At 39.1% G+C, this 22,931-nt stretch overlaps 1 protein-coding gene across 2 annotated transcripts in view; it reads left to right on the forward strand.

Annotated features, from left to right (window-relative positions):
* The window catches only part of wfdc1 (WAP four-disulfide core domain 1), an 89,348-nt gene extending 73,199 nt beyond the window's left edge, over positions 1 to 16,149 (forward strand). Inside the window, exons 5-7 of one of the 2 annotated variants that reach the window (XM_072279877.1) lie at positions 3,178 to 3,228; positions 5,030 to 5,114; positions 15,996 to 16,149. In XM_072279877.1, coding sequence (XP_072135978.1) covers positions 3,178 to 3,228; positions 5,030 to 5,088 — 110 coding nt within the window. In that variant the 3' untranslated portion in view covers positions 5,089 to 5,114; positions 15,996 to 16,149. Of the gene's footprint in view, positions 1 to 3,177; positions 3,229 to 5,029; positions 5,522 to 15,995 lie in introns of those variants that run through there. The other variant, XM_072279876.1, reaches the window with a different exon arrangement.
* Positions 16,150 to 22,931: the final 6,782 nt, after the last annotated feature.

Below are 22,931 nucleotides of genomic sequence, written 5' to 3' on the forward strand. Positions count from 1 at the left end.
TCAGTCCTGATACAATAAAGTTAGACAAAAGGTACACTTTGGCACAACTTTTACAAGATATGGCTGGTTGTTAAATTACAGGAAGATTGACCTACTTGGATGGCGAGGAACTTTGCCCAAGCCACGTGATCCAGCGTTGAGTCACTTACTCGAGAAAAATCTAAAGCATCCACATGTAAAACATGTCAAATTACCGATATTCTCGATCTACCAACAAGCAAAAACGAATTCACATGGATATTGTCAATTAATGCTCACCTTTCCTCACCATGCCCAGCCTCGGGAGGCGCTCAATTCCAACACCTTACCACGTTTTCAGCAGAAAGCAAAATGGTCTTCCCACTATCCCGCGCGTGCGTAATGACATCACTGTCTCCCTTAAAGGCACAGACAACTATTCTAGCATTACCTGGATGGATGCCTAAGTACACTTTTAATGATACAGTACTGAATTAGATCCAAAGGTCACGCGGTTACATATACAAAAGAACAGTCAATATAGCATATCAGCAATATAGCATAAAGCAATCGTATCAGCATGCATTAATCAGTCTCGTGGAAGAAGCTGTCCCAGAGCCTGTTGGTCTTGGCTTTTATGCTGTGGTACCATTTCCCAGATGGTAGCAGCTGGAACATTTTGTGGTTGGGGTGACTTGGGTCCCCAATGATCCTTTGGGCCCTTTTTATGCACCTGTTGCTGTAAATGTTCTGAATAGTGGCAAGTTCACATCTACAGACGCGCTGGGCTATCCATACCACACTCTCTGTAGAGTCCTGTAACTGAAGGCAGTACAGTTCCCATACCGGGCAGTGATACAGCCAGTCAGGATGCTCTCAGTTGTGCCCCAGTGGATAGTTCTTAGGATTTGGGGACTCATGCCGACCTTCTTCAACTGTCTGAGGTGAAAGAGGCACTGTTGTGCTTTTTTTAAACTACACAGCCAGTATGGACAGACCGAGAAATAAACAGTCAGTGCTTTTGGTCAATCAGGACCTGATGAAATGTCTCAGCTCAAAATATCAACAGTATACACTTCTTCATAAATGCTGCCTGATCTGGTAGAAAGCATTCCGTCACATTCCTGACGAGCCCGGTGTATGATAGACCAGGTCGGAATGTCAGGAAGCTAATTACTCATCACAGGATTTCTAGCCTCTGACCTAGTCTTTTCTGTCACTACACATGTGCCTGGCAATTGAGTTTCTAGTCAATGAAGATCTTCTGGAATGTTAACAGCGGGGCACTCAGTGATGGTATGAATGTTAAGAATAAGTGGCTAGATTTTCTCCTGTTAGGGGTGTTCTGTATCTGGTACTTCTTTGAACAAATGCTGTTTCCCACTTTTTGACCATGCCTGAATATTGCCGATGGCCAGGCACAGACCTAGTACATTTGCTAATGTATATAATTGAACATTGCTGAACATCACCATTTCCAACCTATGCTACCTGTTAATGGAACATCCTACAATGGTCATGCCCTGAAGAACACTACAGTAATTGGGATGATTGAATTGCAGACATCATAACATTTTTCTTTGTTAAGTTTCAGTATGACTCCAAGTACTACTTTGATGCTCATTGGCTTAGTTTTACCATTGTTTCTCAATGTCACACTTAGTTAAATATTTTGATGTCAAAAGAATTCACTTGCAGCTCAACTCGAGAATTCACATCTCTGGTCTGTGTTTGAACCAAGGCTGGTCAACGTCTGATCCTGGCGAGACCCCAAATTGGAAATCAGTGAGCTGATTGGGTTAAATATGGTTGAACTACACTGTTGAGAAATCTTTCGTGATTTTACGGATGATCAAGAGCAGATTGATTAACTAGCTGAATTGGATTTGACCTGTAATATGGTCCTGATCACATTTTTTTCCAACATTTTCAGGTGGACACTTTATGGAAATTGGTTGTTTAGAGGCTCAGCAATTCTAGAAAACAAGTAATCAGTATTCCAACCAGGATGTTGAAAGTATTACATCTGGCTTTTTACTGTATCCAGTTCTCTTGGCCATCTCTCAGTATCACATGGAATTAATTGAATTGGCTGTTATGATGGGGACCTTGGCAATAATCTGTTTTATTGACATACTGAACTCAGTAGTTATTGCAGGGCATGTGGGTTCAATAAAAACTTTGTTGGAAGTGACTGGATTAAAAAAGCCGGAGGTGGTTTTCCATTAAGCTTAAAGTGATAGACATTCAATACATTATTTGCACAGTACATTATGTTATTGGTGGATAATAATGTGTTCTTTTATTTTAGTTTATCTAATAATATCAAGTTTCTTCTGGTAATGCTTGCATGTGTGCTGCATTGTAATGGTGGAATTGCTATCAGCTGCAACTTCCTCCTGTTCTCCTCAGATTCTTTTCTTAGCTGATGTCTTTGATTGCACAGGGCAACCACTTCAGAATTTCAAAAATTGTCATCTAATAAACATTCCTTTCTTGGGTGGGGTTGGCAAAGGAACACGTTGCCATACAGATCACCATGCCTGCTCCTTAAGCAATTTGGAAGCTTCAAGTTGTTGGGTCATTGAGTTTCCAAACACAGTTATGTCCTTGCCAATGATTATCCCTCAAAAAGCATCACTAAAATAAATGACCTTGTTATTTTTTCTTTACTGAGATCTTGCCATGTACAACTTGGCAGTACACGTCCACTGACTGTCCTTGGGATGTTATAAAATCAGGAAGGTTGCAGCATAAACACAATCTCTTTTCATTATCCTACCAATTAAATTTTCATCTTTAATGTCCTTATTATTGAAAACTAAACCAGTCCACAAATGTTTTAAATTTACTTAAAAGTAAATGCTTACAATGTCAACATCCATTGTGAATGAGAAGAATTACCTGTAGATCACCTTAGCTGATGCAGCAATTCAGTTTTTTTTTTGAATTTCTTTATATCATTCAACATTAACCAATCCTAGCTGTGGAATATTTTGAATAACCAACAAAATATTGGCATAAAAACTAGCAGTATTCTTACCAAGTTATAACTTATTCACTAAATTAGCATATTGTTCCAGCTAGGAATCATAAAACCACCTGTACCTCTAGAATTAAGAAAACAATTAGTTATTTTGATCCATAAAGCTTTAGGAGAGAATGTTATTCAATATCACTTCAAATTTCTTTCTAACTATTGTCAATATTTGTTTGCAGATGCACGAAATTTAAGACCGAAAGTTTTCAAAGACTACAAAGATTATTTTGGTAAGAATGCATTAAGTACTGAAGTTGATTGAACACACATCGATTGCAACAATTTACACCTCAGTTAAAATGCAGTGGAAATGTAAAATTCAGCTAGCCAGCAGGCTATGAAATTGGGCCAACCAAAATACTCAGAAGCAAAATGACAAAATAATCAAGGGAAGTGGAATAAAGTAGTCGATAAACCCTGAGCACATTGAATGGAGGAGCATGTGAGCAACTAGTACCCTTATCTTTTCTACTACACAAAGCACAGAACAAGTTAAAGGTGACCCTACCAGATCAACTTCTTCCTTACAGTGGCAGGACTGTGAATAAATTGATGGTTTAAGATCATTACTTAAACTGATCATGCAAATAATATGAGGGTGAGTGGTTTAGGATGGGATTGGGTTGCAGGAGAACTTGTTCACCGACTATACCACAAAATTAGTGCATAAAATACCTCACAGTAAAGCAGCAATGCTGAAATTAAGTTAAGTATTTTGCAGAAGAAAAATTAAGAGCCTTAGCAACAAGTGGCCATCCGTCTTTTTCAGCTGTGCTAATAGTCTCTTCATTTATGCAACTTCATGCTGCATATTAAGTAATTAAACTTGTGCTTTCTACTAAAACTATGTGCAAATCTGTTGTATCAGCACATGGTTGTCATGCGATACGATCTAATTAGGACACCTATAACAGCATCAAACCACATCACACGAAGTCTAACTAAGGTGTCCCTCATTAAATATACAGAAAGGGAAATTAAATTAATTCATATTACTCTGATTAATTCTAATCACTTGGGCCTTAACCACCAAATATTATCGGCATTTACTTCCCTTATTGCTGATTTCCAGCATTCCTCTTTGTTTTTGCTTCTCTGTCAAAAGTATGTTCCTTTTCTTTTGACAGCATTAAGGGATATACCTGTCAATTCTGCTTTTCAATGACAAATATAAAGGTTTAATGTGTGAAGGAGTGACTTATGTATGATTTTTGACTGACACGTTGACATGTTTTCTGCTGACCCTTTCTCGCAGCCTACCAGCCCATGTTGTACGATTATATCTCCAAACTGGACTAGTAACATAATATCTGTTTCCAAGAAGTGAGGTCACTGCTGAGTATTTTGCAGTGCTTGTTAAAATCTTTAAACAAGGGTAAATATAAGAGAAACTACTTGCTAAAATCTTTTTTTGCAAAAATAATTCTTCATTTTTCAAGCAAAATTTAATATTTGGAGTTGCAGTTAGTGTAACAATACCACAATGCCAGTGACTTGGGTTCAATTATTTTCACTGTCTTTAAGGAGTTTATACCTCCTCTCTGTGTTCTTGTGGGTTTCCTCCGGGTGCTCCAGTTTCCTCTCACAGTCCAAAGATGTTCAGGTTAGTAGCTTCATGATTGTAATTGGGTGGCAAGACTCGTAGGCTAGAGGGCCTGTTACTATGCTGTATATCCAAATTAAAAATATCTCTGTATGTTCATTTAAATCGGCAGCTAGACACTGAGGATCAGATTTTAGAGTTTTCTGGTGCCTCTCACACCACCTTTGACAGCCAAAACTATCTGAGCTTACCTCCCACCACCAATATACACCTTCTGCCCTGGCTTCTCATCTTACCACCCATCCGGTTAACTCTCCACAACACTCTCAATCCCCATTCTATCCAACTACCATCCACCAAAAGACCTGAGTTCCCTTATTTGGGAGGAAAGGTTCATGCTCAGATTTATCTTTCAGAATCAACAACTTAATAGAGCCAAAGATGATTCAGATCAGCTCATTTTTAACATGGCTGTTCTTATTTTGCAGGGACTAACTCCAATAATGCTGTTGGCTACAAAAAACACCATCATAAACATCTGGGCTAAAGTTGCTCCTGTGACAGGACAGCAAGGTGCAGTGTGAACAGAAACATAGCAATTTCAAATGTTGTAAATTTACAGGTAACCTAGAGCATTACTAATGCTTAGTCACAGATATCACACTTTAACTTTTTATCATCAAACTACATCCCTGAAATTGCTGGCATAGTAATGGCAAGATAAAGTTTCAAGTACATGAAATAAGAATTTTGTAGCAAGAAGGATGAGCCACAATAAATCACTAGCAACTGCTGGGCCATTTGCCTTTAATCTTCCTGTGAAAATAAAATAAATTGCCACAGAAGTCATAATCTCCACTTAATGATGAAACCATGTCAATGTGTATTTGTTTCCAACGTGCTTCATCTGAGAAATTATCAGGAAAAATCAGTTACTAATTAACTAATGATTATTCTACACATCCCGTGTAAACTTTCATCCTGGTTCATTGTTTTGTATGATAAAATTGATTTGTTGAAGAATGAAGCAGTTAAATCAATATTAAGATTTGGCCTCTAGGATTTGGAAATCCTCACTAGTCCAAAGTCAAACTCTTAAAGCAAGTGGATCTGGTAATTTGCAAGTAATTAGTGTGCCAATTTCACAAGAAAGGCAGCAGCTTCTCTGATTTCCAAATTTCAGTCTTTACCAATATAGTATGCACTTTCGAGCAGAAGGCAGCTTTATTGATATTTATTTCCATGGCCAGAAACCTCAGAACTGTACATTTTCTATGAAGGTAATTGTTATTTCAATTCACATATGTTTAAGCTACTGTGGCAGTATTTGGATAGCCATTCTAGTCATTAAATTTCACTGTCTAAAGACTTCATTTGACAATTCATAATTTTGCGAGTTAAGTTTGATATATCTTTACTATGTACTTCTGACAATGAGCAGTGTAAGAGCCAAAGAGTGATGTCTCCAGTAGAATGTGGTCAAAGAACATCTCCATATTATAGCAATTATGTTAGCAGGAAATTGCACAGAATTTTGAAACTAACAATTGATAAAGGTCTTTAGTTATTATCACAGTCATGCCAAACATAGTACACACCTTTTGACAGTAGGTCCATCTATTTGCAGGATAGAATCATTTGAAGAAGGAAATTACATCTGTAATATATTACTTGATCTTGAAATAGAAAATGGAGGAAGTTTGAAAAAGTTGAATACTTAGATTTTGTGTAATCCTGTACTTTGTACCATCAATGAAACAAAGTACTGGCAAAGCATAGTAAGTCAAATTAGCATCTATGAAGGAAAAAATTGCTAAAATGTATCTATAAAACATCCAATAAGCTAACCTACATTTCATTTAAGTATTGATACATTTTTTATATTCAAACTCTACTATGGGACAGTTGTCTGTATTTTAAGGCCTTTTACTTGCTTTATTGCTCTTCATTACAATTTGAATGTTTAGAATAAAATATAGAGAACCCCTTGTATAATGGCATAGTTTAAGAACAAGTTATTCAGTGATAAGAATCAATATATGGTAGCATATGTAGTGCATTTTAACCAATGGGACTAATCTAGTTGAACTCATAGTTATCTGTTCTTATCCTTAAGTCAACCTGTTTGTCCCCAGTTACAGTGGAACTAGATATTTATTGTTTAGTTACTATCAAAATTGAAATAACTCACATAGTATGGTAGGAAAGGAAAAGATTGCTATTTATGTTTTTCATCCTTAAGATCATGACACTTCATTAATAATAACTGGAATGACAGTTGTGCAACACAACACGTGAGATAAAATGTACACTTTGCTTAGTTCGAGTATGAAAGTTCATGAATCTCCTGTTACACATATCACATTTGTAAAATTAAATATAGACCAATAAAAAGGCAGCTGCCAAAAACTGTATTGTAAAGTAATTCACTATATTGATTTTTCAAATGTGGCCACATTGAGATATAACTCCCTTCACTAATAATTCCCTTCAGATTTATTTTTAATGGAATATTAGTAAATGGAGGAAAGTGTACTGACCAGAAATTCTGCTCCAATCAGCAGTGCAAAATGTATGTTCGCACATTGTATTAAAACTTCAAAATGTATTCGAATGAAGTCAATAGAAATGAACATTGTCAATTTCTAAGTGACTCAGTTTTTCCTTTAAAATCTTCTTAATGGTTCTGCATAGCATGATAATTTAGAGGAAGATTATGAATGTTTTTCCAGAACAAAGTGACACATTCCCACTTTAACTTTCAATATATCTGGGAGATGCAAAGAACTGTGTTGCAACATGTGTACATTGCCCTATACCTCCCTCCAAGCAGCTCCTGCCCCACCTACCCCAAATCCTAAAGGCAAATAAACAAACTCTCAGAGTTTAGAGTAAGTACCGGCATTAATCTCAAATGATTTACCATTAAACCACATTAAGCCTACTTCTTAATCCTTGCAGTGAATTTGCAGTGACCGGACATGAAAATAACTTGACATTGGATATCAATATGCATCACTTATACTTTGCTTGGTTCCATGTTTTGCTTTAGCAAATACTGCTTTTGACCAGTAAACACCATTAAATTAAAGTGGCCAAATCAAATCAATTTCCTTAAATACTTTAAGATAGTTAAATGATACTATCTCTCCATTGGAAGAGGTCCCGCTAGATTTTTTCAAATTTGTCCCTTTCCAAATGATCAATGGAAATCGTTGTAACTGGTATTTGTTGGGGGATAGTTCAGAATCAAATTGTGATTGAGTTCCTAATGGTTTTACCTCAAATACAAATGGAACTGAATTTGTTGGGGTGTGTGATGGTAAGGAGAATATTCCTGAGAATATTCAGTACCAGTGACCAAAGATAAGTTTCTTGCTCAAGTACCTAGTAGATTTTGGCTACGAACATCCCTCTTTTAAACACTAATTAAAAGCAGTAGTGTTCTGCAAACTAGTATTGCTTTGACAAGTAGTACATTGGAACATTTGAAAATATGCTATTATGTTACAGTTTAATAAACCTTACATAAATATGCCTTTTAATTTTATATGCTTAATCGTTGTAATATCATTCATCGTCTTAATCTTTATCTTTACAATTGTAGTAAGGATTATTTTTACGTTGTAACACAGGGCGAGATGTTGTAAATTGAATTGTTTGATATTTATATTTCCATGTAAGACTTGACTTTTTTACTCATGACCTAAACACGAGGAAATCTGCAGGTGCTGGAATTTCAAGCAACACACATAAAAGTTGCTGGTGAACACAGCAGGCCAGGCAGCATCTCTAGGAAGAGGTACAGTCGACGTTTCGGGCCGAGACCCTTCGTCAGGACTAACTGAAGGAAGAGTTAGTAAGAGATTTGAAAGTGGGAGGGGGAGGGGGAGATCTGAAATGATAGGAGAAGACAGGAGGGGGAGAGATGGAGCCAAGAGCTGGACAGGTGATTGGCAAAAGGGATATGAGAGGATCATGGGACAGGAGGCTCAGGGAGAAAGAAAAGGGGGAGGGGGGAAAACCCAGAGGATGGACAAGGGGTATTTCCGACACTTCCCTCCCCTTTCTAGATCTTTCTGTTTCTATCTCTGGAGACAACTTATCTACTGATGTCTACTATGAGCCAACTGACTCTCACAGCTATCTGGACTACTCCTCTTCTCATTCTGTCTCTTGCAAAAATGCCATCCCCTTCTCACAATTCCTCCGTATGTGGCCACTGGGAGATCCTGCTTTCTCTGGTAGACAGAGCGTAGGTGGCCACTGGGGTGATATACTGCGTCCAGTGCTCCCAATGCTGCCTTCTATATATTGGCGAGACCCAATTGGAGACTGCTTCGCTGAACACCTACACTCTGTCTGCCAAAGAAAGCGGGATCTCCCAGTGGCCACACAATTTAATTCTACGTCCCATTCCCATTCCGATATGTCTATCCACGGCTTCCTCTACTGTAAAGATGAAGCCATACTCAGGTTGGAGGAACAACACCTTATATTCCGTCTGGGTAGACTCCAACCTGATGGCATTAACATTGAATTCTCAAACTTCCGCTAATGCCCCACCTCCCCCTCGTACTCCATCCGGTATTTATTTATTTATAGACACACATTCTTTTTCTCTCTCTCCTTTTTCTCCCTCTGTCCCTCTCACTATACCCCTTGCCCATCCTCTGGGTTTTTCCCCCTCCCCTTTTTCCTTCTCCCTCGGCCTCCTGTCCCATGATCCTCTCATATCCCTTTTGCCAATCACCTGTCCAGCTCTTGGCTCCATCCCTCCCCCTCCTGTCTTCTCCTATCATTTTGGATCCCCCCTCCCCCTCCCACTTTCAAATATCTTGCTAGCTGTTCTTTCAGTTAGTCCTGACGAAGGGTCTCAGCCCGAAACGTCGACTGTACCTCTTCCTAGAGATGCTGCCTGGCCTGCTGCGTTCACCAGCAACTTTGATGTGTGTTGCTCATGACCTATGTGGTAACATCAGTTGTGCAATTATTTTCACAACATTATTTTCATGTCTTACGGCTTTCCTTTCATTTTAACCTAAATGACAAGACATCTCCACAGGTTCTTCCTCTCATGATCAAATCTATGTCAATACTTCTCTGATTATCAATATCTCAGGCATTTTACCAGGTGCTGAATACAGTGTTAATGGTTCTAAAACATTGTGTAACTGTACAAATACCTTCTGTTGTTTCACTTTGTACCGATAACAACAAAGATAAAATTCTGAATTAAACATTGTCTAAAATAATACAAGTTGACGAGTCATAATTTAATCTCTGCCTGCTGAAAAATGTGGCATCAGATTTTGGTGAAAAATGCTGCATCTGACTGATTTGTCCGTGACGAGGAGATAGGAGGTTGGATTATGCAAATAATGTTCACCTTATGGTGTGTGTGTGTGTGTGTGTGTGCGCGCGCGCGCTCGCACGTTTGTTGGGGGGGAGGCAGTGGGAGGGCAGAATTTTTTGCTCTCTCACTTTTGAGGGGAGAAAGAGCATTTAAGCTGAAACTTGGCGAAACTCGATCCACCTCAAAACCATCTAATTCTGCTCTAACTAGGACATTTTTGGAGGCCCCAAATATTAATTAACCACTATATATATAAATCCCAATCTATATCTTTTAATGATTATCTAAATTTAGCAGCTGTGAGCCATTCTTCCCAAGACCCCTGCTGAAAGGAGTTCACTAGGTAGATCCAGCATGTTAGATGAAACAGGAGTAGTTCCTTGGCAGTCAGTCAAGTCTGCACTACACCCTTCTCCACTCACCTCCATGCAATTAGTTTCCTCCCTGTAACCTTCACTCTCCTCTGTAGTCTCACCGTCTCTCCTTCACTAATGTTCTCTGACCCCTACACTCCATCATGCTTTGATTGTTGGAACCTGTTCTCAGCTATTCTGACGTTTGCCACTGGTTGTACTATCCAGTAGTCAGGCCTCAAGTCAGCAACACACACAAAATGCTGGAGGAACTCAGCAGGTCAGGCAGCATCTATGGAAAAGAGTACAGTCAGTGTTTTGGGCAGAGACCCTTCGGGCGGACTGAAGCAGGAGTAAAGTTGAAAGGTGGGGTTGGGGGGAGGGAGAAACACAAGGTGAAAGGTGAAACCAGGAGGGGTAGGGGTTAAGTAAAGAGCTGGGAAATTGGTTGGTGAATGAAAAATAGGGTTGGAGAATGGGGAGTCTGATAGGAGAGGACAGAAGTGGGGGAGGAGCACCAGAGGGAGGAGTGGAGAGCAGAGTGTTCAGAAGGAGTGAGCTTGGAATTGGAGAGAGGGTTGTTGAAGTTAAGACGGTTGATATCCTGTTGGCAATTTGCAGCGAAAAGGTGTAGCGCAGGCAGAAGACCAGGGTGGGGTGTCCGGTAAGAGGAGGAGGGTTTAAGACATGAGAAGGGGTCATCAGTGTGGGATAGAGAGTCCTTGCCAAAGAAATAGGCTCAGGGATGAAGACTGTGGAAGAAGCTGTGTTGCTTGAATTTCCAGCATCAGCAAATTTTCTCTTGTTTGTGACTGGAGGCCTCAAATCAGATTCAGATTCATTTATTTATTACATCAATATTGAAATGTATAGTGAAATGCTTCATTTGTGTTAACAACCAACATGACATTACAACGTGCAGGGATAGCTTTCAAGTGCCGCCACACATTACGGTACCAATAGAGAATGCCCACAATACTCAGCAGAATACAGAACACTGCAAGCAACAGAACTATAGCTGCAAAGAACTGTATTGTATGAGCCATTCTCTGTATGGATCTCGCAAATGTGGCCACACTGAAGTTTGACTTCCTCTTGGGGTGTAATTCCCTCCCTCCCACCCATCAACATACACTGTTGCACAACCCCAGGTCTGCGACCTGCTGCCTCCAACAGTCTCGGCGATTCACAGACATTGGGCTTTTGACTTGCAGTGGACTTAACTACCAGTTGACAAACCAAACATAGAGATTCCCCCTTCTACTTTCTTCTAAATTCCAGCAAGTACTGGCTCAGAGCCATCAAACACTCTACATATGTTAATGCTGTCATTACCAGATCATTCTTGTGAACATCCTTTGGATGGTCTCCAATGCTAGCACATCTTTTCTTAGATAATGGGTCCAAAACTGCTCACGATAATCTGTGCAGTCTGACAAATGCCTTATAAAGATGCAGCATCACACCCATGCTCTTGTTTTTAAATCCTCTTGAAATTAATGCCAAAACTTCATTTACTTGCCTTATCACTCACTCAACCTGCAAGGTAACCCTTAGGGAATCCTGCACAAGGACTGTCAAGTTCCTTGACACCTCTGGGCTTTAGAAAATGGGCCTCACCTTTATTCATTCTACTAAAGTGCATGAACATTCACTTTCCCACATTATATTCCATCTGCCACTTGCTTGCCTATTCTCCCACTCTTTCCAAGTCATTTTGCAGACTCCCTGCTTCCTCAGTACTACCTGCCCCTCCCCTTATCTTTGTATCATCCACAAATGTGGCCACAAAGCCATCAAATATGTCATCAAAATTGTTGATATATAACATGAAAGGTCAGTGAGAAACTTGCCTTGCATACACTTCATACAGATCAATTCAACACTCTTATAATGTGAACAAAGTCACCGGAGAGAAGCAGCTGGTAGATGTGAAGTAGTCTTTTATTCAACAAAATGAAAGAAAGCATGCATCATATTGAGACCCGTTGAAAGGAAGAAGCCTGCTTGACCCAATATTACAAGACATTTAAATGCTAAAGATTAAAGGGCAATTCTATAATTACAATGAATCTACAGAACTTCCTTTGAATTACATACGCATAACTTTAACACCACTTTCTTCGCACCCACACTCCGGACAATCCAGACTGTGTGGGTGCGAAGAAGGAAGTGTTAATCAAAATTGTCTGTTTTTTTTCAGCTTAATTGATAAGGTTCACAGCTCTTAGAACCTATTATCCAGAGCTGCATTTTAAATTTAATATACAGCCCATGTTCAAGTCTAAAGATTGGTTGTTGAAGTTAATATTTTGCTATACACCTTGTGTCCAGAATAAACCCTAACAATTACAACAGTCCATTGAGGTAAATTAACAAGTGCAGAATAAAGTCTAGACACTATAGGTTCTGCAAATACTGCAAATCTAGAGTAATATAAACAAAATGCTGGAGGAACTCAATCAGAATCGGAATCAGGTTTAATATGACCAGTATGTGACGTAAAATTTCTTAACTTAGCAGCAGCAGTTCAATGCAATACATAATATAGAAGAAAAACAAAATAAAATAGTAACAATAAATAAATCAATTACAGTATACCTATATTGAATAGATTGAAAATGATGCAAAAAACAGAAATACTATATATTTAAAGTAAGGTAGTGTCCAAGGGTTCAATGTCCATTTAAAAATTGGATGGCAGAGGTGACAAAGCTGTCCCTGAATCGCTAAGTGCGTGCCTTCAGGCTTCTGTATCTCCTACCTGATGGTAACAGTGAGAAAAGGGCATGTCTTGGGTGCTGGAGGTCTTTAATAATGGACGCTGCCTTTCTGAGACACCACTCCTTGAATATGTCCTGGATACTTTGTAGGCTAGTACACAAGGTGGATCTGAATAAATTTACAACCCTCTGCAGCTTCTTTCAGTCCTGTGCAGTAACACCACCTCCCCCACCCCCATGAGGGTTCACTCTCTTTAAAGACAGCCTAACATCGGCCTCTGAGACAGAGATCACAGGGTCATCAGGTGCAGCAGGGATCTTCACAGCTGTAGTTGTGTTTTCTCTCCCAAAGTGGGCATAGAAGGCATTGAGTTCATCTGGTAGTGAACCATCGTTGCCATTCATGCTATTGGGTTTCAATCTGTAGGATGTAATTACTTGCAAACCCTGCCAGAGTTGCCGGGCATCTGATGTTGCCTCCAACCTCATTCGAAATTGTCTCTTCACCCTTAAAGTAGCCCTTGCAAACTATACCTGATTTTCTGGTGCAGACCTGGGTCTCCTGACTTGAATGCCACAGATCTAGCCTTCAGCAGACGATGTACCTCCTGGTTCATCCATGGTTTTTGGTTTGGGAATGTACAGTAAGTGTTTGTAGGCACACACAGGTTTGAATGAAGTCAGTAACAACTGCAGCATACTCATCCAGATTCGAAGATGAATCCCTGAATACAGTCCTTCCCTTGTGCAAACCTTCTTGGTTCTCACTACTGCCTCTGTACTCTTCAGTCTCTGCCTATACTCAGGGAGTAGAAGTACAGCCAGGTGATCAGACTTCCCAAAGTGAGGGCATGGAATAGCACAGTAAGCCTTCTTGATGGTGGTATAGCAATGGTCCAGTGTGTTGTTTCCTCTGGTATTGCAAGTGATCTGTTGATGGCAATTGCTTAGTGATTTTTTTAACAAGTCAGGCAGCAATTATGGAGAGGAATGAAGAACCATTGCTGTGCAGAATAACGTGCAGTTACAGAGAGTGAAGTGTAGGTAGACAAAATTGCCAAATCTTAACAAGGTAGATTGACAAGTCAAGAGTACGTTTTATCATATTAACAGTCTTATTTATAACAGTGGGACAGAAGCTGTAATTTAGCCTGGATTTTCTATACATTTTTTGTATCTTCTGCCTGATGGGCGTGGGTAGAATTGAGAATGCCCAGGGTGGGTGGAATTTTTAATTATGCTGGCTGCTTTACTGAAGCAGCACGAGGTGTAGACAGAGTCGATGGAGGACATGCTGATTTTTGTGATCCGCTGAACTGTGTCTACAACTCCCTGAAGTTTCTTGTGATCACGGGAGAGCGGTTGTCATACCAAGCCACGATGCATCCAGATAAAATGCTCAACTCCTGCTTCGGGTGTGAGCAGAGATGCCCTCTATTTTGTTTTTATCCATTATGGCATTCAGCATGCTTCTGTTGAGTTTGCACACACGCTCCCCCCCCCCACACTTTTTTAGGCACCTTGATGGTCACTAGAACATGGGGCAATGCAACGGTGCAGCTAGTGCAGCTGCTGCATTACAGCATCAGGGACCCCGGTACAATCCAGATGATCCAGTGGTGAAATGCAGGGCGGTAAATTAATTGACCATTGAAAATTGCCCCTAGTGTGTGGATGTGTGGTAAAATCTAGAGGGAGTTGATGGGAGAATGAAATGACATCAGTGGAATAAGTGTACATCAGGGATTCTCGACCTGGGATCCATGGACCCCTTGGTTAATGGTAAGGTTGGGAACCCCTGGTGTCGATGGATGCTTGCTGATCACTACTAATTTGGAAGGCTAAAGGGTCTTTTTCTGTGCTACATAATTCTAGACACGTGAGTTTAAAAAATGCATATTTATGTAAAATATCTTGCAGAACCACAGGTGGCGCCAGATAATGAAGGAGGCGTGATAATGAGGTTATAATACTGCCAGCAGGCTACACACACCTCAGAATAACCTTATTGTTGCCTTTATCACAGCCTTCCCGCCCAATAATCTTTGCTGAAGATTACCTTACACATGAATTATCAGGTATCGAAGTGAGTTACTTCATGGCCAACAACCGTGGAATGCTGAAGTAAGAAAGTGGCACAAAAGCGATATTTTTTTTGTAGAAACTTTCCATCCATTAGCCATATCACCTCAGAACAGGAGTGGAAGAAAGTTTAAGTAGCTCAGCACAAAATCGCAGGCTGTAGGTCGTATTCCTGTGCTCTACTGTTAACATCACTCTCAGAATGATTAGGAAGGAGTGGATGTCCAATATTAGTGTCAGCAATCATTTAGGTAAAAGAGCATTCATGGAATCAGAAACAAGTGTCAATTGTGAAAGCTGCTGAACAACATATCTCTTACTTCTAATGAATCAGGATGAGTCATGATCAAAAACAATAGACTTTATTTGCCTACAACCTATAATCATACTCCAATAGTTTTTTGTGCAGCCAGCTTATTTTCTGGATCCATACTGATCAATAAATTAAAATAACCATATCAGCCATCTGCTAGTCTCCAGGTTAATAAATACTTTTATTTCTATGTTTACTTAATATTTGGGCTGAGAACAATGTAGATCATTTCATAAACACTATGCAGCTAACACCTTGCGAAGTCTTGAACAATCTTCTACCAGGAATGACTACTGTGAACAACTAATTTCAACACAAAAAATGTCATTGACTTTGCAGCCTCTTCCCAAAATGACTTTTTTCAGTTTCTCTCAGTATTTCTGTTATCCTAATGCATGCTTTTCCCATTTTGTTTTTGTTTCTGTTGTTTAGAAATCAGCAGAAGTAATTGTCTAGTTCTGTTTGTGGATCACTTTCCTATATCCCTGCTTATTCAGAGATGTCTATTTGTATATATTTTTCTTTGACATCTTCAGTGTGATTTTGTAAAACTCTTTATACTTTCTGTTGCCATGAGAAAGCAGCTAAAGTCCACTTGGTCATTCGCTCTTTTTCTCTTTCCATCAGGCAAATGGTAGAAAAGCTTGAAGACTCATTGAACCAGGCTTGTGGACAGGTTCCATCCTACTGTGATAGGACTCTTGAACAGACCTCTGTATGATAAAGATGAACGCTTGATCTCCCATTATATCTCTTTATTTGTTACTTGCACTGCACTCTCTCTGAAACTATAACACTATAGTATACATTATTCTTTTTTTTCCTTTTTGTACTGCCTGACATGCAAACTAAAACTTTTCACGTTATCTGAGTACATGTGATAATAATAAAACAATATATTTTCCTAATTGGCCTTCATATATCAAGAATGATAGGATTTTTGTTTATTGAATAATCTATTGCTTGTAGAAAATTTGGTTCACTTGCACATTAACAATGATGGCCTCTGAGAGCATGGACAGTTTAGTCAACTAGGTGGAAGTTCACTAGATGAGATTTCACACAAATGATAGTGACACACACAGCATTTATGGAGGAAAATGAACAATCAATGTTTTGGGCCAAGACACTTCTTCAGCCAAGAACAGAGATGAGGCTGGATGGCCAAAAGTTTAGTCAAAGTAATAATTTTTGCATAACATCTACAGAGTTGTTCATAAGTGTTAGTTATACCTAGGGTGCCTAAAACCTTCACAAACAAGTGAAAATCCGTAGATGCTGGAAACCCAAGCAACACCCACAAAATGCTGAAGAGTCCTGCCAAAGGCTCTTGGCCCATATGTTGACTGTATTTTTTTCCATAGATGCTGCCTGGCCTGCTGAGTTCCTCCAGCATTTTGTGTGTGTTGCCTAAGACCTTTGCACAGTGGTATACATTATGTCTTTCCAGTTGCCAAATAACACTTAATGCTACTGAGCTAATACAAAGCTAAGTATTCTTATTTCTGTTTCCCAACCTCCTTTCTATTTTAATCAATATACAGTACTGTGCAAAAGTGCTAGGCACCCTAGCTATATATACACGTGCCAAAGACTTTTATACACAGTACTGTAATTATATGAAAAAACAGTAAAAAGGCAAATTGCTTTAGGAAAGCAACTCCAGACCTAGGGGCTGTGATCATTGATATCACAATCACCAGTGGTGTGGCAATTAAATTTGGGGATTAGTAAGAAGGTAGAATGAGCATCATTGGAGATTATGGTATAGCTGGGGAGAGATGATGCTGTGGAATTATTTGAAAACAAAAGTGAGAAACTTGAATTTGAAGTTCTGTTCAAAAGTGAGTTTACTCGGGTCAGAAAGCAAGGGACAATAGGGAAATAGGATTCAATGCAGGTCAGGGCATTGGAAACAGCGTTTCAGAGGACCCCTGCTTGCAGAGAATAGTATATGGAAGGCTGACCAGGAATGTGCTCCAGTGGTCAAGATGACTGAAAATAGCAAGATGTGAATGAGTTTTCCAGCAGTACACAGCCTGGAAGTGGTCAGAATCAAATGACTGCACAATATAAGCCAAAAGGTAAGTCTTGGGATATTGCAGGAATGTAGCCCAAAACCCAAAATGGTGGCAAACTAGTGGCATGCTAGTTAGCATGACACTATTACAGCTCCAATGATTCAGGTTCAATTCCGTCACAGTGTGTAAGGAGTTTGTACATTCTCCCATGACCGCGTACCATTCCCCTGGGTGCTCCAGTTAAGACGTATGGGTTATTAGGTTAATTGGTCACATGGTGTAATTGGGTACTGGGGGCTTGTTAGACAATAGACAATAGGTGCAGGAGTAGGCCATTCAGCCCTTCGAGCCAGCACCGCCATTCACTGTGATCATGGCTGATCATCCACTATCAGTATCCAGTTCCTGCCTTATCCCCATAACCTTTGATTCCACTAACTTTAAGAGCTCTATCCATCTCTTTTTTGAAAGCATCCAGAGACTTGGCCTCCACAGCCTTCTGGGGCAGAGCATTCCATATATCCACCACTCTCTGGGTGAAAAAGTTTTTCCTCAACTCCGTTCTAAATGGCCTACCCCCCTCTTGTTGAGTCTGAAATGCCTGTTACCATGCTGTACCTCTAAATAAAATGACATCAGAGTTCTTAACAATCTGGCTCAACTTCATAGAGCAGCAGGTAACGTCAATCTTCCCAATATTTAATCGGAGGAAAGTTCTGCTCATTCAGTACTAGACAGTAAAAATAAAAGTCTGACCAATAGGGACAATGAACATAAAGTAATTCTTTGTAAGTAAGAATGCACATGGATTACCTCCAGTGTGGAAAATTAAAAAAAAATTAAAATAAAGGTTGAAATTGCTGACATCACACAGCGGATTAGGCAACCACTGTGAAACTTGCAGAGAAATGTGAACCAGATTAATGTGTTACCTGCCTGAGGAGAAGAGGAGGTGGAACAGAGGTTCCAGCTGAGGGCAATACATATAAACTAATCAGCCTCTCACAATGCATTGTTTAAATATTTAAAAGGTACAGTTTGTTCATAACTACAAATGTGGAAATGTGGCAATGATACTTAAATATAATTTCTGCTTTGCCTTCCAAAAAGAGCTTGGTAGTAATGTGAACATACATTTTTTTTCCCAATTCCCACCACAATCCCCATTCTTGAATTACAGACTCAGATTACAGTATTTCAGGGTTAATGGAATAGAGTGGGGGATAGTAAGTCAGCTCCATCATGGGAACAACCCTCCCCGACATTGAGGGCATCTTCAAAACGCTGTGCCTTAAGAAACAGGATTCCACCATTAAGGACCCTAACCATCCAGGTCAGGCCCTCTTCTTATTATCACCATCAGGGAAGAGGTATAGGAGCCCAAAGACCCATCATCATCATCATCAGGTGCCATGCCCCGTTTGAGCTTTGACTGCCATGGCCCACACACTCCTGTTTCAGGTCAAGTGGATCAGTTCTTTGGTATTCATTTCCAGTTCTCTGGCTGCTGTCTCCATCATCATTTGTCTTTGCCTTCCTTTTGCTTTCTTCCCTTCAATCTTTCCCATAATTACCGTGCATTCTAACTCCTCTTTCCTAATCACATGTCCAATGAATTTACGTTGCCTTTTCATGATCTCATACATTTATTTCTCTTTTTGTGCTTGTTCCGTTCATGACATCCTCGTTAGATATTCGTTTCATCCATGATATTCTTTGCATCCTTCTCAAAAACCACATCTCTGCTGCTTCAATTCATTTCCTCACGTTACTAGATATTGTCCAACATTCAGAGCCATATAACATAACTGGATAAACGTTTAGTGTTGGTCAGTATACTCTTCATTCTCATAAAGGTGTCTTTTGCCATCCCTATTCTTCTTTTGATGTCCATGTCGCACCTGCCATCTGATGTCACCCAGCTTCCTAAGTAGCAAAAGTTCTGTACTTGTTTTATGCCTTCCCTGTTTATTTTCAGCCTGCAGATAGGATTCTCCTTCTTTTTGGATATCACCATACGTTCTGTCTTTTTGCAATTGATAGTTAGACCCATTTTTGCACTTTCTTCAATAACTATATCAATTAATTTTTGTAGTTCTTCCTCCGTACTTGCAATTAACACAGTGTCATCCACATATCTGAAATTATTGATGTTTTCACTGCCAACTTTGATTCCCAAGATGTCTCTTTTTTTTTAAATATTGTTTCACTGTACACATTAAACAAATAAGGGGAGAAAACACATCCTTGTCTAACGCCTCTCTTGATTTTCGTAAACTGACTCACTTCTCCATCTATTCTTACAGCAGCAGTTTGCTCCCAGTACAGATTTCTGATTAGGCGGAGGTCTTGCGAATCTAGATCTAGAGTTTCCTGTAATATTTCAAATAACTTTTTGTGCTTCACTTTATCAAATGCCTTTGTGTAGTCGATAAAACAAATAAACAAACATATCTTTTTGCACTTGAATAACATGTTCTGATAGTATCTTTAACATCAATATTGCGTTTCTTATACCTTTGTATTTCACAAAACCACATTGTTCTTTACCTATTTCAGCTTGTATCTTACTTTAAACTCTTGTCATCAAAATTTTTTGAAGTATTTTAGTGATATGACTCATTAAACTTATGGTCCTATGTAATTCACATTCTATTGCTCCAGGTTTCTTAGGAAGAGTGGTAAATATAGATTTTTCATCTCTTCTGGTATTATTCCAGTCTCATAAATGTCATTGATTAAATCAGTAAGTTTTTCAATTCCATAATCTTCAAGGGTGATAATTTGTTCTATTACTAATTCATCGGGACCTGCTGCCTTTCCTTTCTTCATCTTATTTATTGCATTACGAACTTCAGATTTTAAAATACTTGGACCTTCAATGTTCTTCTTAATTTCTGGTTTTTCTCCTCGATCGTCTTCAAACAATTCCTGAATATACTCAGTCCATCTGTTCATAATCTCATCTTTTTCCATGATAGCGGTACTATCCTTTGCTTTCAAATATTCACCTGAAGAACAGAGGAGCTTTTTACCAGTGACATTCTGGATTTGTTGATGTACCCTTTTTGGATCAGTAATAGGGTTTCTTTCTAGTTGCTCACATTCCTGGTTTAACCATTCTTCTTTGGCTTTTTGACATAAGCTTTTAACTTTTTTTAATCTAAGGACTTGTATGATATTGGTATTTGTAAGTGGGTACTGTGCACAATCCTGATTTGATGGAGACAGACATGATATCATTCTGGAGGAACATTGTATCATTTCTTAATGCATGCATTACTAAATGACAATAAAAGAGGACTGCATGTCCTCATAATCTAAAGTAATCTAAGAATTTATATTCCATAGGATTAGCTTTCTTCAGTCTCCTTTCTTCCATCAGATTTTTGATTTCATCTGGCATCCATTTATTCTTTGTGCTTTTTTCTTTTTTAGGAATCACTGACTTTGCTGATTCTACCAAGGCATCCTTCAGAAAGTAAAACTTCATTTCTACATGATTGCTATCATCTTCAACAGATTCTATTTCTAGACTTTGAAATCTATTCCTTACTTCAATTGTAAATTTTTGTCTTAAGTTTTCTTCTTTAATTAATTGCGAGTAGTCAAGGGATTGTTCAGGTTTTTGCTTCTTTAGTTTTTTAAGTTTTACTTTTACATGACATATTACTGGGTTATGGTCACTATTACAGTCTGCACCTGGTTATGTTTTGCATTGAGACACTGCGTTTCTAAATCTTTGGTTTATAGTAATAAAGTCAATTTGATTTCTGGTGCTATCACCTGGACTTTTCCAGGTCCATAAGCGTCTTGGATGGTTCTTAAAGTAGGTATTCATAATGACCTGATTATTCATCTTGCACCATTCTACCCATTTCTTGCCTCTTTCATTTCTTTCCCCTGGACCAAATTTTCCTATGGTATTTCCATCAGCACCTTGTCCTGCTTTAGCATTTAGATCTCCCATGACAATAACAATAGCTTGAGATTTACATCCATTCTTCGCTCGCTCAAGCTCTTCATAGAATTTATCTATATCCTCATTTGTTCCGTCTGTTGTTGGTGCATATACCTGTATAATTGCTAAATCAAATGGTTGTCCTCTGAATCTAACAAGGAGCACTCTTTCTGATATTGCCCAATGTCCTAAAACACCCTTTGCCATGTTTTCATCCATAAGAATTCCTACTCCATTAGCATGGGATGTTCCATAAGAATAAATTAGTGTTTTACTTCTATCCTGACATGTTCCAGCCCCTGTCCAACGAACTTCGCTAATTCCCATGATGTTAATTTTTAGTCTTTCCATTTCATTTATCATATTGTCCAATCTTCCTGCTTGATATAGGGTTCTTACAATCCAAGTGGCAATAATTTTCTTTTGCGTTACTTGAATTTTATGAGCAGTAGCTCGATGACGGTTGGGGATCCCCTGCTGCCCAGAATCAACCCTACCAAGCGAAGCATCTTCAGAATTGTCTTGAAGATCCTCTTGACGCTGTTGTTGTGTGATACATTTTGTGAGTTTGACCATGCTTTTCTAAGCAAATAGATTCTAGGAAACCTAGTATCTAAACAACGGTGGTTTGCTATTGCCTTCCATTGGGCGAACTGAAGAAATTGCCATTCTCTTCCCAAATGTTCATCCGCCTATACTATAGTCGTTGTCATTTGAGGTCGTAGCTCATCCGCCTTCTCCATCATAAGTTCGGTTACTGAACCTGCCAGATCTGCTGTTGGCCTTTGCTTGTATCCCGAGCAGGAATCCTTGCAGGTGCTACCATTCTGGGTCAGAGTGGCCCATACTCAAAATTTTAGGAACAGCTTCTTTCCTCCCACCATCAGATTTATCCATGAACACCACCTCAGTAATCTCGGCCTGAAATGTCGACTGCGCCTCTTCCTAGAGATGCTGCCTGGCCTGCTGCGTTCACCAGCAACTTTGATGTGTGTTGCTTGAATTTCCAGCATCTGCAGAATTCCTGTTGTTTGCATTTTTAAAACCACCTCAGTATTCCTCTTTTTGCGCTATTTATTTATTTATGTGCCTTAATTTTTGCATTGTACTGCTGCCATAAAATAAATTTTATGATTATATCAGTGATAATAAAGCTAATTGTGATTCCAAGATGCTTGAATATCCCGAACAATATGATGCATAGAAATGAACATAAGGCAATAAAAGGTTGTGTCAGACACCAAATGGTTAACTCTCTGGAACACGGGAAGAAGGAAGGCTTAACTGAAGTGGTTAAGATTATATAGGCCTGGAAGATGTAAGTAAGATGACCTATTTATCTTAACAGAAGAGTCAAAGATTTAAAAATAAATGGAAGGAGGAGTAGAGGGAAGATGAACAAAAAACAATAACTGTTTACCCAAAGAATGGATGAGATCAAGAACTCACTGCATGAAAGTGTGATAGATGCAGACACCCTCATTACATTTAAATTGTACCTACATGCGTAGTTAAAGAGTTGTGATTTAGAAAGCTGTGAACCAAGTGTGGAATGATGGAATTAGTTTGGGTATCTCTTGC

The sequence above is a fragment of the Mobula birostris genome, chromosome 15 (assembly GCF_030028105.1).
Source record: "Mobula birostris isolate sMobBir1 chromosome 15, sMobBir1.hap1, whole genome shotgun sequence".
NCBI classification, from domain to species: domain Eukaryota; kingdom Metazoa; phylum Chordata; class Chondrichthyes; order Myliobatiformes; family Myliobatidae; genus Mobula; species Mobula birostris.